Source organism: Abramis brama, assembly GCF_963993115.1.
Source record: "Abramis brama genome assembly, chromosome: 8".
Taxonomy (NCBI): Eukaryota; Metazoa; Chordata; class Actinopteri; order Cypriniformes; family Leuciscidae; genus Abramis; species Abramis brama.
Window position 1 is genome coordinate 12,688,471 of NC_139970.1, and position 16,711 is coordinate 12,705,181.

The 16,711-nt window shown below is 37.3% G+C and overlaps 1 protein-coding gene across 3 annotated transcripts in view; it reads right to left on the reverse strand.

Moving 5' to 3' along the window:
- Nucleotides 1-16,711, reverse strand: part of kalrna (kalirin RhoGEF kinase a) — a 246,202-nt gene that overhangs the window by 99,858 nt on the left and 129,633 nt on the right. For all 3 annotated transcript variants that reach the window (XM_084123061.1, XM_084123060.1, XM_084123059.1), the window contains exons 16-30: nt 15,028-15,147; nt 12,133-12,351; nt 7,922-8,071; nt 7,534-7,648; nt 7,252-7,367; nt 4,918-5,040; nt 4,522-4,704; nt 4,300-4,418; nt 4,120-4,186; nt 3,679-3,788; nt 3,389-3,458; nt 2,785-2,874; nt 1,317-1,409; nt 1,091-1,202; nt 263-453 (exon numbers count right to left, since the gene is read on the reverse strand). In XM_084123061.1, coding sequence (XP_083979187.1) covers nt 263-453; nt 1,091-1,202; nt 1,317-1,409; nt 2,785-2,874; nt 3,389-3,458; nt 3,679-3,788; nt 4,120-4,186; nt 4,300-4,418; nt 4,522-4,704; nt 4,918-5,040; nt 7,252-7,367; nt 7,534-7,648; nt 7,922-8,071; nt 12,133-12,351; nt 15,028-15,147 — 1,878 coding nt within the window. The remainder of the gene's footprint in view (nt 1-262; nt 454-1,090; nt 1,203-1,316; nt 1,410-2,784; nt 2,875-3,388; nt 3,459-3,678; nt 3,789-4,119; nt 4,187-4,299; nt 4,419-4,521; nt 4,705-4,917; nt 5,041-7,251; nt 7,368-7,533; nt 7,649-7,921; nt 8,072-12,132; nt 12,352-15,027; nt 15,148-16,711) is intronic.

The following is a 16,711-nucleotide window of genomic DNA, read 5'->3' on the forward strand; positions in this document are numbered from 1 at the left end:
TTCATAATTTGCATTTTAGAATATATTCAAATAGAAAACAGTTAAATTGTAACAATATTTCACAATATTACTTATTTTACTGGATTTTGGACCGAGCAAATGCAGTCTTGGTGAGCGAAAGCTATTTACATAGCTTAGTATTTTTATTTATTTATATATAAAATATCTTACCGATCAAGTAACCATCGTGTGGCCCATCCTTACTGGTGATCCCTGTGTGTGTGATACTGCGTGTGTATAGACGGAGTGATATAACCAATACCAGTAGTTTGTTCTTGTAGATGTATTTGGATCGTCCCGCAGAGTCTTTGATCTCTTTGCTGAAGACGAGGGAGATCTCGAAGAGGAAGAGGTGGCGGTCTCGTCCCTTACGGATCAGTGATTTGGGGTCCCACACCTGGAAGGTGTCCTGCAGGATGAGTTCACCCTGAACATCCAGATTCTCATCAAAACCTGACGTGGGACGGAGGGCAGAAAACATCATGTCAGAGGTTGAAGGCTTATTGAAGGATATCAGTAGAAATGACAAATAAGTGTGTGTGTGTGTGTGTGTGTGTGTGTGTGTGTGTGGTCCTGGTCCTCACAAAGATAGTAATACCAGTATTTTTTGATCTTGAGGGGACATATTTTGGTCCCCATGAGGAAAACAGCTTATTAATCACACTAAATTATAGTTTTGAAAATGTCAAAATGCAGAAAGTTTTCTGTGAAGGGTAGGTTTAGGGAATAGAAAACATGGAATGTCTCCATAAAACATGAAAACCCAACGTGTATGTGTGTATACCTACGTAACTATATTTTGAGGACAAATTTGTACCCAGAAATGACCAAAACCTGACAAAATCTCCAAAAACCTTCATTTAGGAACATCCTCATTTGTAAAACTGGTATAAAAATAAAGTAATTAAAGGTTTTTTGAAAATGTAAAAATGCAGAAAGTTTTGCGTGATGGTTAGGTTTAGGGTTCGGGTTAGTGTAAGGGGACAGAATATACAGTTTGTACAGTATAAAAACCATTATGTCTATGGAATGTCTCAATTTAGATAGTTAAGTAAACGTGTGTGTGTGTGTGTGTTCAGTAGTGTTGTACCCTCCAGCATGCTGACGTGCATGGCGTCGTTGGCTCTCTTTGGGACGCTCAGCATGACCTCCAACCCATCTTTAATTTCACCTTTGCCTTCTTCACAGCAGGACAGCAGCTCCTGTAAGCACACACACTGTACTGCACTGCACACTGCACACTACCCAGTGCACTAAACACCACACCTGATCTTCTCTTCAGAGAAAACACTGAATGCCTGGGAAACACACTGTACCTTGAGCAGCAGTTGGTATTTGGTGATCCTCTGCACAGGTTTGATGAGGTATGATGATATAGAGTTGGTCAGACCGTGTCTCTTCTGAATCTCCTGTTCAGAACAGACAAAAATAATCATCATATATAAAAGAAGCATAATTCATTCACACTGACAACTGCTAAAACGACTCTCACTGTGGCGATTGTAACAGTAACACGTGTTCAGTGACTCACTGAGTCAATCTACTGATCAATTTATAGTGTTCTGGTGAACATGCATGAGGTCATTTCATTTCAAGTAAATTGTATTTCAGGTGATTTTACTTTATTTCAATAATATAAAACAAAACAAATCCAATGCATAGGCAAATTGCTGAAGATTAAAAAAAAGAAATCTTTGGAGTTAATTCAATTAGACAGACAGATGGTGAACCAACTCTAGGGTGAAGGAGATGCGCTTCTCCTTTAAAAACACATTTAAATAGATTTCCATTAAATATTTTCAAGTTTCATGTCACCCAGCATAAACGCTCCTGATAAATGATTAGTTATTAAAACCTCTGTTCACAAACCACTGTTAATTTGAACAGAAACGCAAGCATAGGCTACTGCATGCATGGTTTATGAAAGAAAGCATGCAAAGATCGCTCCCGTTATAATCAATAAAAAGCTGTCACTCATCTTAGTAAATCATGATCCCACAAAGTTCCGTTAAAATCAATGAAGCTGTCTACACAATGAATCTCTTATTTACATAATGTCTACACTTTGCTTGTTATAATAAGAGGATTCACAAGCGTGCAGAAGTCAGCACTGAACTGAAGTGGACTCAACTTAAACACCTCTGATTGGCTTTTGCGTTCAAGAAATCAACATGCATGTTTCTGATTGGCTACATCGCTCAACGCTGCAAAAACACGTTATAAATAGAAACCTTTGAAGCGTTTGCCAAATCTGTTTCGTCAGTATGCTATTATCATGGAGAAAACAGATCCTAGATAAGATGTTAAAGGAGAACTCCGTATCAATCGACTACTGTGGACTTCGACCGAAAACAGGATGTAAATACAGGTATGTGTGCTGGCTGAATTATTATCATTTTTATTCATATCTTTCACATCTACTGCAGTCAGATTCACCCGTGTTCACTCTGAAGGAATCACTCACATTGGCTGTGCACTTGTAATGACACATCAAGGATGTTAAGAGGCTAAAAGCAGGTTTAAAACTTGCCCCACTGAAGTCAACAGGGTGCAAATTTTAAAGAGAGGATAACACAGTGTAGGCAACAGCGATTTTTGTCGTTGTTCTCTGTACTGACAGCACTCCAAATTGACAAAAAAAATGAGCTCAATGTTAAAATTGACCGGAGTTCTCCTTTAAGGGTGGCAGGCATTGGTTTGAGTGAGAGAATTCCACGCTGGTCTCAAATATGTGGCTCCATCTATAAAATTAGATGAACGATTTAGAAACCGATGTGTACTTACGTCAAAAAAACTCCCAGCATGCTCCAGGATGAGCTGACTGGAATCTGGTTTGTTTTTGCAGTACGTCACATAAATATTAAACTTGTCAGCCTGAAACACAAACACAATCTTAAATTTAGCATATCAAAGACAAGCAAAAAAATCTGCCATATCTAATTCCAGTGAATATTCACAATGTTAATCGACCAATAGCATGTCTGTTATAATTCTTGCTCTAATAAAACCATTTAGCTGGTCTGAATATTGTAAGTCTGTCGTAATAATTGGTGCATATGGGCAGCAATAAAATAAAATAAAATGAATGAATGTTTGAATGAATAAGGTTACATTTTATTTTAAGGTCTCAATGTTACAGTCTAATTATACAATTAACTCCTGACTCTGAGTAATATTAAATAACAAGCAGATACATACTAGGGCTTGGTTTTGATTTAGGGTTAGTTGCTTGTAATTATGCACAATTTACTGTATTTATTTATTTAAATACATACATACATACACAGTTTATATAAAATGTTCTTTAGAAAAAAGAAAAAGTTAGGTGCACAGCGACATAAATCCTTTCCCAAAAGAATTTAATGACATGAATGTGAAAAACACTCACCCATGTAACAAAGCAATGTCCCACATCCTCGGGTAACTGCTCATAATTGATCAGCTCTTTCAGGAATATACTATAACACAAACAAAACAACATGCAAATGAATCATAATCACTAAATTTCCATATCACATGGGATACAAAATTTGCATATGTATCATTTTAATTGGAAAGCATATTATTCACTTCTTTCATCTGCAAATAAATATGAAAACTGTGTATACGATGATAAAAAGCTTGATGGCTTATGGCCTAATAATGTCATTAATATTTGATTTAATGAGATAAACTCACTTATTGTGGAAGTCATAAATCTCCTGAATGTTTCCGAAAATGATGTGCTCTTTGTTGGCGATTCCTGAAGGGATTTCCTCGACACCATTGGTCATCTCCCACAAATATGTCTAAGAAATAAATTACACAGGAAATGACTGTCAACCATCATTGGAATGCAGTATCTCAACGTACAGTACATTCATAGTACAGTAAAGACCTTTAGCATCCTACTGTGTAATCTCAAGGAAAACAGGATTTTCTTGTTCTTTTGAAATAAGGGAGTTTCATTTACTATGCAGAGAAAATTTTTTCAAGGAAACATTTTTAAATATGTAATTTTGGTGATCAAGGATGAGTTTTAAGGGATACAATTATTGACTGCAGGGGGACTTTAAATCTAAGGGTCAGATTGAATGATTTATTATGACTTATTATCATTAATAAAACAGAAACACTTACCTCTAAACATTCATGTATGTCCCTCACATAAGCCTTTTCTGTCTGTAACAGCTCTGCTATAATAAACCTGCAACAAAACAAACCAGAGATGGAGTATATATGTATATTATTTATAATAAGGGTCTGAACTTGTGAAGTGTGTGTGGAACGGCTGGCTGGAGGCGGTGTGTGATCACTTACTCTTTCTTCCGGGCGGATTTCCTCTTTTCCTCGTTCACCTCATGGTTGGGGTCACGCAGTTTGACCTCTGGGTCGGTCAGACTGGCTGGAATAATATCCAACTCCAGATCCTTATTATCCTGAAACACACACACAGTCAGAAAATAAATCCACATTATTATACATTTGGATGAGGTAAAGCGTTGTTAGGAAGGTGTAGTAAGCTCTGTACAGGTCCAGTACCTCCGAGCTGATGCCCAGCGCGCTCTCCAGACTGCAGCGGTATTTGCCCATGCGCAGGGAGAAGTCTCTGTAGCGCTTGTCCACTGCCGTCACACACTTCTTCAGCTCGGTGACGTGCATGTGTCCCTTCTCCACAAAGTTATCTGCCAGCTGGATCAACATCTTCACTTTGTCCTTAGTTTGCTGCATCACACGTGAACATTATGCGTGTGAGTGTGTGGTTTGATAATTTATGCGCAACATATGTTATCATTTAACAAGATGCATTTATAAATGTCCCTCAGAGAGAATTACAGTACTTGTTTGAAGAGGTCATGTGGACGTATGTGACCCACATTAAAGACTAATATGAAATGGACGAGAAAGAGGTGAGGGGAAGTGTTTGTGTCTCTGTACCTTGGCAGAGATGCGGAATTCATCATATTCTTTCAGCAGTTCCTGAGATTTCTCCACAGAGTCTCCGGGGGACGTGTGAGTGCTGAGATAGACCTCTCCTGCCTCCTGTATCCACTCTAATGCCTGACACAGACACAGACAGACTCCATCATATCATGCAATTCAACACTCCACTCATCCACTTCTCTGTGAATGTGACGTCCGGGATTCAAACACACCGAAACATTCACCAAATCACAAACCCAATAAAGACTTGGTGAGTATATTCTAAAAAGTGAATGTCTGAACAAATTATTTGAATGTAATGTAATGGCTTCCATAAATTTCAGAGCTTAATGTTTTTTATTCAAAATAAATATTTTTATAGTTATAAATTATGGAAGGTGGTAACACTAAACTATGGAAGCTTGTTTCGGCCACAGAATAAAACATAAAAAAGTTAATTGCAACTTTTTATCTCACAATTCTGACTTTTTATCTCAGAATTGCATGATATAAAGTCGAAATTGCGAGTAATAAAGTCAGAATTGTGTGATATAAAGTCGCAATTGTGTGTTATAATCAGATATAAAGACATAAACTTGATATAAACTTGCAATTGCAAGATATAAACTCTGACTTTTTTCCTGTTGCAAATTTATATCTCGCAATTCTGACTTTATAACACGCAATTGGGAGTGTGAAAATTTACTTAGAATGGCCACATATGCAACTTATTTGTTACAAAACTTTTTTTAGGAAATGTTTTGATTTTTTTTACAGTAAAAAAGTACAGAATTTGTTTCCACCACAGAATACAAAATAAAAAGGTTTTTCTCTCGCAATTGGCAGTTTATATCTCATATTTCTGACTTTATTCTCACAATTGTGAGAAAAAAATTCAGAATTCAGTCAGAATTGTGAGATTAAAAGTCGCAATCAACTTTTTTATTGTTTTTATTCCATGGCAGAAACAAGCTTATATCTAATCTACTCTCTAGATTATAATTAGTATAAATTCACTATCATATAGATAATTTGACTATATCATTTAAATATCATTTCACTATCATTTTTAAGGCTGTCAATTCAATGTTAATTTGGTACACTAATTATAAAAATGCTACATTTAAACAAATTATTAATTCAACCTTGAAGTACCATAATTCAAAGAATATTTTTGCAAATTCTGCAGTTAGTAAGAAATCAAATGTGTTCAAATCATGCTAGATGGAGCACAACACGATAGAAAATAATGCAGATGTCTTAAGACACGCTTAAAAGCTGAACTACTTTTAATTTGACACAGTGTGTTACTTTGTGTCTCGCAGTCTTAAAAGCACGGCATTCATTGTGCATGTCAATGAAAAACAACTCTGTACTTTGCTGTCAAACACGTGACCAATTATTAAAAATGATTGCATACAGAATACAAGGATGTGTCCTGTGTAAAAGGTCTACATTGGATAGACTGACAAACTCTGTTCCAAAATTAATTGCTGTGGACTATAGGCCAGTGATAGACTTGATGATACGAGAATAAAACAGTTAAATATACAGATTTTTATAGTCTCTTTTTATAACGTTTATATACTGTAATGCTTATTTCTGCCACAATAATGTCTTTGTTAACATAATTAATGTAAATGTAAATTGTCTTAATTTGGGGGCTTTGCTTAACAAATATTGATGTATATCTCATTAAATGCTATGAATCTGATTAATTAGCAAATTCTAATGATTTCAGTTTAAATAACTGATTGACATCCCTATTTTGTTATGAAATGTAAACGTATGTAAAATGTAAACAAGGTTTGCAGCACTGTGTCTGGGTATGTTAGTTTCAGTGTGTTTTGGTTTGGTTCTGTTCTGTTCCTGTTTGCCTGTGTTCCCAATCCTAGTTTGTTTCCATGGTTACTGATTATGTTAAGCACCTGTCTCTAGTTCTGTTGATTTGTTTGTTATGTGTTGTTTTTCCTGCCAAGTGTTTGCCCTGTGATCTCTGCTATTTTGGATTATCTTTTTTTCTTCTTCTTCTTCTTTTTTTTTTTTTATAAAAAGATCTGCATTTAGATATTTTCTTCATTAGATGTGACACTGTTTTCAATAGCTTTCTACTAAAATCTAAAAATTGAAGATATATTATCTCTTCTTTCCTTTTCAGGAGCATTCTTTCATCATAAAACATACTAACCACAAAAACTCAGACACATATTTCCAGAACACAAAACATGCATGCTCACAAAAGTACAACAAAAACACACCAAAAAAATGCAGTTACTGGAGTATATTAACACACACACACACACACACAAACACACACACAGAAATATGAGTGTAGTTCAGTGTTGTCACCTGTTTGGCACTGTGTTCAAACACCACATACTGCTGACACTGATCCAAACGCCGCTTCTTCATGGTCCAGAAATGCAGAACTCTGTTTTCCCTCTGTAGCAGTTCATTCAGGATGGCTGAACAAACACATGACACATCCTTAACATGAATAAACAAACGACTGGACAAATGAAGAGTGTTTTGTGAGAGAAAAGCATAAATTCAAAGCTAAAACAACTGCTTAAGATATCAGATCAGATTCTGACATAATTAAATGTGACAACACAGAGTCCAATCTCTGACCTTTGACCTGCTGCTCAGGACCGCGGGTGTTGGTAGATGACCCTTGAGTGCTGACGTTATTCCGATGGATGTATTTCAGGAAAACCTCCGCATTTCGCCTGGCCAGAGTACATGCCTGATGAAACACAGCAGACTTTAGAGATTCAAAACAGACCCTCACATAACAAAGTCAAAAGTTTAGACTGAATTTATTTCTCATGATCCTAGAAAGCTTTTGATCTAAGGTTCTTGAATATTAGCTTTGTATAAAAATATAATATATTGTGCCTGCTCCTCTGTAAGATGCAGGAGAAACTTCTGCGATTGTTATTATGAAGTTGATACATTCATCTGGGCTTGTGCGAGACTGATAAAGAGTTTACGAGATCGCTGTTCGTTCAGTAGTGACCTTGAGAAAAGCCTCTTTCTGCTCCAGGTGTTTGCTGATGAGAGGCAGAACATGATCCGTCTCTGCTGAAGATCCCAGTTTATCATGAGCTCCACACCAGTCCTCATCTCGACGGTACTCCTGTTCCAGACTCTCCAGCACACTACACACCTGTGAATAAGGAATTAGTATGCACAGGGTTTGTGAAGACGAGCAGGATTTAGAGATTGGGATGTTGTCACTAGCTGGTTAGATATGATATGTCTAAATAATAATAATGAGTATTTTCAATTGAATGTTTATTGCAGTTTCTAGGTGTTATTATTAGTTAAATTATTTTGATTTTATATACAGTATTTATTTAAAATTATATTTACATTATGAAATTATTTTCCAGACCGCTGTTGTAGCAAAATATAGAAAGCACTTGGTCAGTGGAGGAATTTTAAACCATCAAGCGTCCCCTAGAAGAAGATCACTTTGCAACTCATAGTCAACACTAGCTAGTAAAATTGCCAACCCTTTTGAAAAAGAAGTACACGTTAGCAAACTTTTAAAAAGAGTATTCAATATAGATATAATATACTTTAAAATAATATACTGAACTGGAAGTAATGTTTTCGGACACTTAAATGCATGCTATTTACAATTACTGTAAAAGAAAATGTGTTATAGCTCAAATTTGTTAATGCAATTAGCTTAACTTAAGAGTGACTTTTACTGCCGTTGAATTATGGTTAAAGTGTACTGCCAAATGTACTGACAAGCAATTATGGTATGGCTAAAATTAAATGAAAATCTTTCAATGAATGTCAATTAAAAATTAAATTAAAATGAATGTCATTACTGTTGAAAATTATGTCATCTATTTAAATGAGTGCTGTCAAACCGATTAATCGCGGTTAATCGTATCTAACATAAAAGTTTGTTTATATAACGTATGCATATATATATATATATATATGTAGCCAGTGGGACTTTAGGACCCAGGAGCGAGTAGCAAGGGCTTAAATGTAGAGGTGTCCATAGGGGCGGGTCCTTGTGTTTTGTCGGCCGCTTGGACAGGAAACGGAGGGGAGTGGAACCGCGATTATATGAGCGTAGGCAGCCAGGTGTTGGCGTCCCGCGTGTTGAAGTGTGTGTGCATGTGCAGTCACCAGTAAATCAATCGCGGAAGCGTTTCGGAGTTTAACGTCGAACGGGCGGGTCATTAGGAGCCTTTTGTGAATGAACGCCGTCTCTCGTTTTTGCAGTTTGTGTACTCTGTTTGGACATCCAGCCACTGTTTTCTCATGTATGAAACTTTTGTATGTTTTTATTATTTAGTTATATCATGTCTGTGAACTTATATGATTAAGGTCATGTTCTTCTGATTATTGATATCTTACCATTGAGACAAATTGTTGTAATTGGGCAGTGTGCAATATTAATGATTGGGACGGGGAAGTGCCAGTGGTATGTGCAATTTGGATAGCCTCCTATACAGCTGATCGTATAGTACTTTCTGCACTTTACTTGTTCATAGACTGAAGCGGGCAGTGCTTGAGTTCTCGTAGTTAGTGGGCAGGGCTCAATGCTCAATGTATTAAGGTGACCACCCGTGTGGTGTGATTAGAATTGGTGTGTACTAACAAAGCACTTTATGGTTGATGCAGTGTAACCTCGGTTGTTGTCTTTGGTGTGCTGAACCCTTTTGGAGCCTTGTACTCATGGTGAATTAAACGTGGATCCCTGTCAACACTGAGCACTGTGGTCCGGCCCAACTTTAGTTAGTGTAGTTTTTCATATGAATATTTGTCTACGAGAATTCATGTAAATGCCTCTGATGTATTATTGTCATTAATGGTTGTTTTTATTCAAAGCAAGTATTTTAACCACTCTGATTGAAGATTACAATTAAATCATGTTTATATTGCTTTTGTTACATCAGCCTTCAATTGTTTCATTCATTTGAATATAATTAGCGTGGGGTGTATCTTTATTCTGGGGTACTAGTTGGGTCTCCCACCCCAGTCCAATAAATGTGAGTGGCGTAGTTAGACCATATTTTGGGGTATACTATCCTGGGTATTTTACTCCCAAAGGCCATATATATAGTATATACACGTACATATGTTTGTGTGTGTGTGTATTTTTTAATATATTGATATATATTACACATAATACATATATATATATATATATATATATATATATATATATATATATATATATATATATATATATATATATATATATATATATATATATATATATATATATACAGTGAGGAAAATAAGTATTTGAACACCCTGCTATTTTGCAGGTTCTCCCACTTGGAAATCATGGAGGGGTCTGAAATTGCCATCGTAGGTGCATGTCCACTGTGAGAGACATAATCTAAAAAAAAAAATCCAGAAATCACAATATATGATTTTTTAACTATTTATTTGTATGATACAGCTGCAAATAAGTATTTGAACACCTGTCTATCAGCTAGAATTCTGACCCTCAAAGACCTGTTAGTCTGCCTTTAAAATGTCCACCTCCACTCCATTTATTATCCTAAATTAGATGCACCTGTTTGAGGTCGTTAGCTGCATAAAGACACCTGTCCACCCCATACAATCAGTAAGAATCCAACTACTAACATGGCCAAGACCAAAGAGCTGTCCAAAGACACTAGAGACAAAATTGTACACCTCCACAAGGCTGGAAAGGGCTACGGGGAAATTGCCAAGCAGCTTGGGGAAAAAAGGTCCACTGTTGGAGCAATCATTAGAAAATGGAAGAAGCTAAACATGACTGTCAATCTCCCTCGGACTGGGGCTCCATGCAAGATCTCACCTCGTGGGGTCTCAATGATCCTAAGAAAGGTGAGAAATCAGCCCAGAACTACACGGGAGGAGCTGGTCAATGACCTGAAAAGAGCTGGGACCACCGTTTCCAAGGTTACTGTTGGTAATACACTAAGACGTCATGGTTTGAAATCATGCATGGCACGGAAGGTTCCCCTGCTTAAACCAGCACATGTCAAGGCCCGTCTTAAGTTTGCCAATGACCATTTGGATAATCCAGAGGAGTCATGGGAGAAAGTCATGTGGTCAGATGAGACCAAATGAGAGGGTGTTTTTCTGCACATGGGACAGGGCGACTGCACTGTATTAAGGAGAGGATGACCGGGGCCATGTATTGCGAGATTTTGGGGAACAACCTCCTTCCCTCAGTTAGAGCATTGAAGATGGGTCGAGGCTGGGTCTTCCAACATGACAATGACCCGAAGCACACAGCCAGGATAACCAAGGAGTGGCTCTGTAAGAAGCATATCAAGGTTCTGGCGTGGCCTAGCTAGTAGCCAGTCTCCAGACCTAAACCCAATAGAGAATCTTTGGAGGGAGCTCAAACTCAGTGTTTCTCAGCGACAGCCCAGAAACCTGACTGATCTAGAGAAGATCTGTGTGGAGGAGTGGGCCAAAATCCCTCCTGCAGTGTGTGCAAACCTGGTGAAAAACTACAGGAAACGTTTGACCTCTGTAATTGCAAACAAAGGCTACTGTACCAAATATTAACATTGATTTTCTCAGGTGTTCAAATACTTATTTGCAGCTGTATCATACAAATAAATAGTTAAAAAATCATACATTGTGATTTCTGGATTTTTTTTTTAGATTATGTCTCTCACAGTGGACATGCACCTACGATGACAATTTCAGACCCCTCCATGATTTCTAAGTGGGAGAACTTGCAAAATAGCAGGGTGTTCAAATACTTATTTTCCTCACTGTATATATATATATATATATATATATATATATATATATATATATATATATACATACATTTATTATATAAACAAACTTTTAGGTTAGATGCGATTAATCGCAATTAATTGATTTGACAGCACTAATTTAACACATTTGTAATGTTTCTTTGTAAATATACTGACTTTTAATGTAATATAAAATAACATACTACAGTTAAAATTAGTCTTAGTATGTTAGTATGTACTTAAAGGCATGACAAAAGATTATAAAATATATATATATATATATATATATATATATATATATATATATATATATATATATATATATATATATATATATACTTTTAAAATTTGAAGAGCACATTCAATACAATTAAGCACACTTCTTTTTCACAAGGGTAATGTGCCATTAAAACTATCTTAGGACCCTTGACTGTCTTTTGTAGTAAGTCTTCTTGGGGTCATCTTATAGAGTGTTTCTCAGCACCTGTTCTGATGTCTTGTAGAAAGCCACGGAGGCATTAACCAGCTTGAGTCTGTCCTCCATCTTCAGCATGAGCTGCTGCCAGTGTACAGCCACCTTCTCAGCACAGCTGCGGATGGCCTCGGGGTCGAAGTGTCCCGCCTGCAACAGGATCTCAGCCTTCTGCTGCACCTGGAGTGCGCTCTGATGGGTCTTCTGGAGAGAGTTAGCATGGAACAAAGACTGCAGAGAGAGAGAGAGAGAACAAACATACCTTAGCTCGGAGGATGACAACAAAATCAAAGAATGGAAACTATGATTATGTTCGGTACAACACTACCTAACCATTATCATACAGTGGTGGACAGTAACCACGTCTTTTTCTCTCTTCTGTATCTGTACTGTATCACAATATTTATATTTTGTGAAACTTTTACTTTTAAAGGGATAGTTCACCCAAAAATTAAAATTAGAATATTTTTCTTATACAAACGCATCGCTTGACTTCAGAAGGCTTAACTCCCCCGGAGCCGCGTGTAGCACTTTTATGATGGATAGATTTATTTTTATGATGGATAGATGCACTTTTATGATGGATAGATTTATTTTTATGATGGATAGATGCACTTTTATGGACTTCAAAACAGAAACAGCCATTCACTCCCATTATAAAGCTTGAAAGAGCCAGGACATTTTTTCATATAACTCCGACTGTATTCGTCTGAAAGAAGAATGTCATAAACACCTAGGATGACTTGAGGGTGAGTAAATCATGGGCTAATTTTCATTTTTGGGTGAACTATCCCTTTAAGTCACTACATTCCAAAGCATAATGTACTTTTGTTCTGTACTTTTACTCAAGTACTTGATTTGTGAACTTCGTCCACCACTGCTAATGGCAAAACTTTATGTTTAAGGATAGCTGTGACATAGTGTAGTCATGTGACAGCAATGTTCAACAAATCACAGTGCACAATCTATTTGTTAAACTAGTATACAGTGCATACTGTGCCGCATGTAGTAAACAGCACTATACGCTAATGTTCCATTCTGAACATAGCCAATAATTCTACATGTTCTACAAAAAGGAGGATACCCCTGCCTTTAATTTAACAAACTCTTAAATCACACACATCAAAACAGACAGATCATTAAAAGTAAACATCTATTAGAGAAGATCATCTGAGCATCTTTAACAGGACATTATCGAGCAGCCCTCCTACCCGAGACTGCTGACAGCTTAAGGGTTTCTACAGCCAAACACGGGTCTGTTTTCTATCTGCTGGCATTGTCATGATGAAGGAAAAAATAAATCTAACTTTAAAAGTCAGCGACAGACATTTACGAGCAGAGTCGAGCAGGTAGAGCTTTGTCCAAAGCAGGAAACAGAGTCTGATACCAAATCCTGTGATAAATGACATGACTACTGTACTAAGAGCTAGAGATTCATAGCAAACAGCACATTTAATTCCATTGCTTCACTTTCCTCAGGCAAAAAATACCTTAATGCTAAAATTGTATTGAGAATGAGTATTATTTGTCAGAATCTGGTCCTTAAATATACTGCGCTGAGGTTACCTAGTGCACTCAAAAGAAAAAGCTGTGAACTGCAGTAAAAACAGTGGAGCAGCTCCACTGGGAAGGAGTCTGCGGATCATAAACCCTTCAGGAGAATGTTATGATCCCTGTGTGAATTTTTATGAATGAACAGTTCTGTTGGATCTGTTTGAAATATTCTCAGAGTAATCACTTCCATACATCTAGCAGTGTTAACATGTATGCTGAGAGCAAAGAGAAGGAAGCGCACTTCTGTTTTTGACTAAAAGTGAACAGAGACCAGAGAGGTGGGTGAATTTAGGTTGATTGGGATACTAAAAAAAAAAAAAAAGTTTTTCTGTGACTAAGATGAGACGATGATGAGATCACTGACTATTTAAACAAATAGAGCAAGATGACTCGCACTTTGTGGTTTTCATGTGTGATAAAAAAAAAAGAAGAGGAAGCGAAAGAGGAGAATATGGATGCGGTCATGGCTAGGGAAAAGAGGCCAACTTGATATGCCAATTCTGCAAATGGAGCTCGAGGTAAGTAGTTTCAAGCTTTAGCGCCATGTTTCGGTAATTAATACACCATTTCATGTTGCATTATTATTTTATTGGAGAGTGTGCTCATTTATTCAATAAATATAGCCTATAATAAATCAGGAAACTATGTGGTGAAATAAACCATGCATATGATTTGACATTCTCCTGATTTGTGCTTATTGGTGAAATTGCCATAATTCTGAAGAAATGTACAAATAAAAGTCTCAAATGACGATCATTGTGATTATAATGTTGAGCAAAATAATAGTGATTATCAGTTTAACCCTTATGCAGCATGGCGAAAATGTGACACAAAACATTTTTCATTGACTAAAACTAGACTAAAATGGCCAGACATTTAGGCCTGGTTTCACAGACAGGGTTTAGATTAAGCTAGGATTAGGCATTAGTTTAATTAGGACATTTAAGTAGCTTTTATAAACGTCAAAACAACGGCACTGACATATTTTAAGATATGTCAGACAGTGCAAGTTGCTTTCAGTTAAAACAGCTCAAACATGCATTTTAGTCTGGGACTACCTTAAGCCTCATCTTTGAAAACGGGAGATTGTCGACTAAAACACGACTAAACAAAAACAGAACAAGGTTGACTACATATTTCAAAAACTTAAAAGTTCATTTAACACAGGAGAAATTGTTGACAAAATGAACACTAGATGGAGCAAATGAATCGGTGAGGAGCTCATCAAAATTCATAAAATTCAAGACTTCATCTAGACACATAGTGGATAAGAACATCCTGATCAAACCTGCCAGATCCAACAAAAAACACAAGTTCAAGATGCATTGACTAGAGCCTGTGTTGTGTGTTTACCTCTATCGCGAGCTGGAACTGCTCATGTTCTCTCTGTAGTTGTTCAGCCTCTGACAGTGAGCTTGCGTTCACCATACTGGCATCCAACATAGACTCGCCGTTACGAATCCAACCCAGGACCTAAACAACAACAAATACAACAAAAGCTTCTTTAGCACTGAAACACACAGTATCCATATAACCGTATTATCTATCCATCCATCTATCCATCTATCTATGCACTCAGCAGAAACAAGTGTTGGGTAAAACACATTGAGTTGAACACAAAACAGGCTAGATGTATTTTGATATTTGCAACTAAATCCAGGAATCATCTGTATGAAATACCAAACTGATATAGCTGTCAAACTGATCTGAATATTGACCCCCAGTGTGGAGTGATATCCTGAGGAGACTCAGCAGAATTCATAATTCCCTCTGCTCATTTCTCGCCATTAGCGCTTGTAGCGGCAGACACTTTAGGGCCGTCCCTGGCGACAGCACTTTGGCCCTCACTTGCGCTCCGAATGAGATTAGCTCTGAGAGACACACTGAATCAGCCATCACAGCCGCTTGCATCTCTCTCCATTGATTATCAATCAGAGGAAGTGCCAGTGACAGAGACAAGAGAGAGACACATGAGACTATAGTGTGTCCCAGAGCCCAGGACTGTGATATATCAAGAACGTGAGATACAACACTCTTTTGCTTCATACAGACGAGCAATCTAAGGTGTCCAGTATTTTGTCAGTTGTAACAACTGGACCAATGAGGGCGAGTCCTCTGAAAGTGTGGTATTATGGGTAAGTGTTCAACCTTGGTCCTGGAGATGGCCCAATAGCACACATTTGGATGTCTCTAAGGCCCTGTTTACAGCTGGTATTAAGATGCATTTTGGTCGACTGGAGCACAAGTAGACAAGGAAGACACATTCCTTTTGTCTCTTTGGGTCTGGGGTGGGTAAATGTATGTTTTTTTTTTAGATCTTTCAATCTAATAGACAGAATAAGCTTGTGTAATTTACATATGAACACAACCGGAGATGACGGAAAAACACGGAGAGCAGCAGCTTTCATTTCTGCTTAAGTGTGTGTGTGTGTGTTAGAAATCAGGAATGGTGAGAGAACATTGTGCTTGGTAAGTTTTTCATCTTCAAACTAAACTTGGGTCTGCAGCTAACAAAGTTTAAATCTCGTCTGGCTAGAGCTCTTCCCATAATGTTCACTCATCAGGTCAGTAGGAGGAGAGAAGACGGTCTTTTTGTGGCTGTTTGAACACAATGAACCACATGAGCGTTTACACTACGAAAGCAATCCGGTCAGATGGGTTTTCTTCTACCTCTGGAAGTGGTTGAAAGTGGACAAGCTCAAAAGGCTTTAGACCCCGTTTACATGTCTTAGAGTCTCGACCAATCAGCTGATGAGTTGAATCAGGAACACATACAGTAAAACATGTGCCGTGTTGGAGTACTCCAAGGTCAAGGATGGGAAACTCTGCTATACAGTATGGACAGTGTGCTAAAAAAATATATCTTTGGGATATAATTTGCAGCTGTGGTTCTGAACGGCTGATATCTGATTGCTCTTTATCCCAAATACCACAGTAAGAATATGAAGAAAACAGAACAGCAGAACAGCAGCCAGACAGCAAGAATACATTTTCATTGATAAAGTTTCACTTCTGTCCCTGAGATGGATAAGTATAC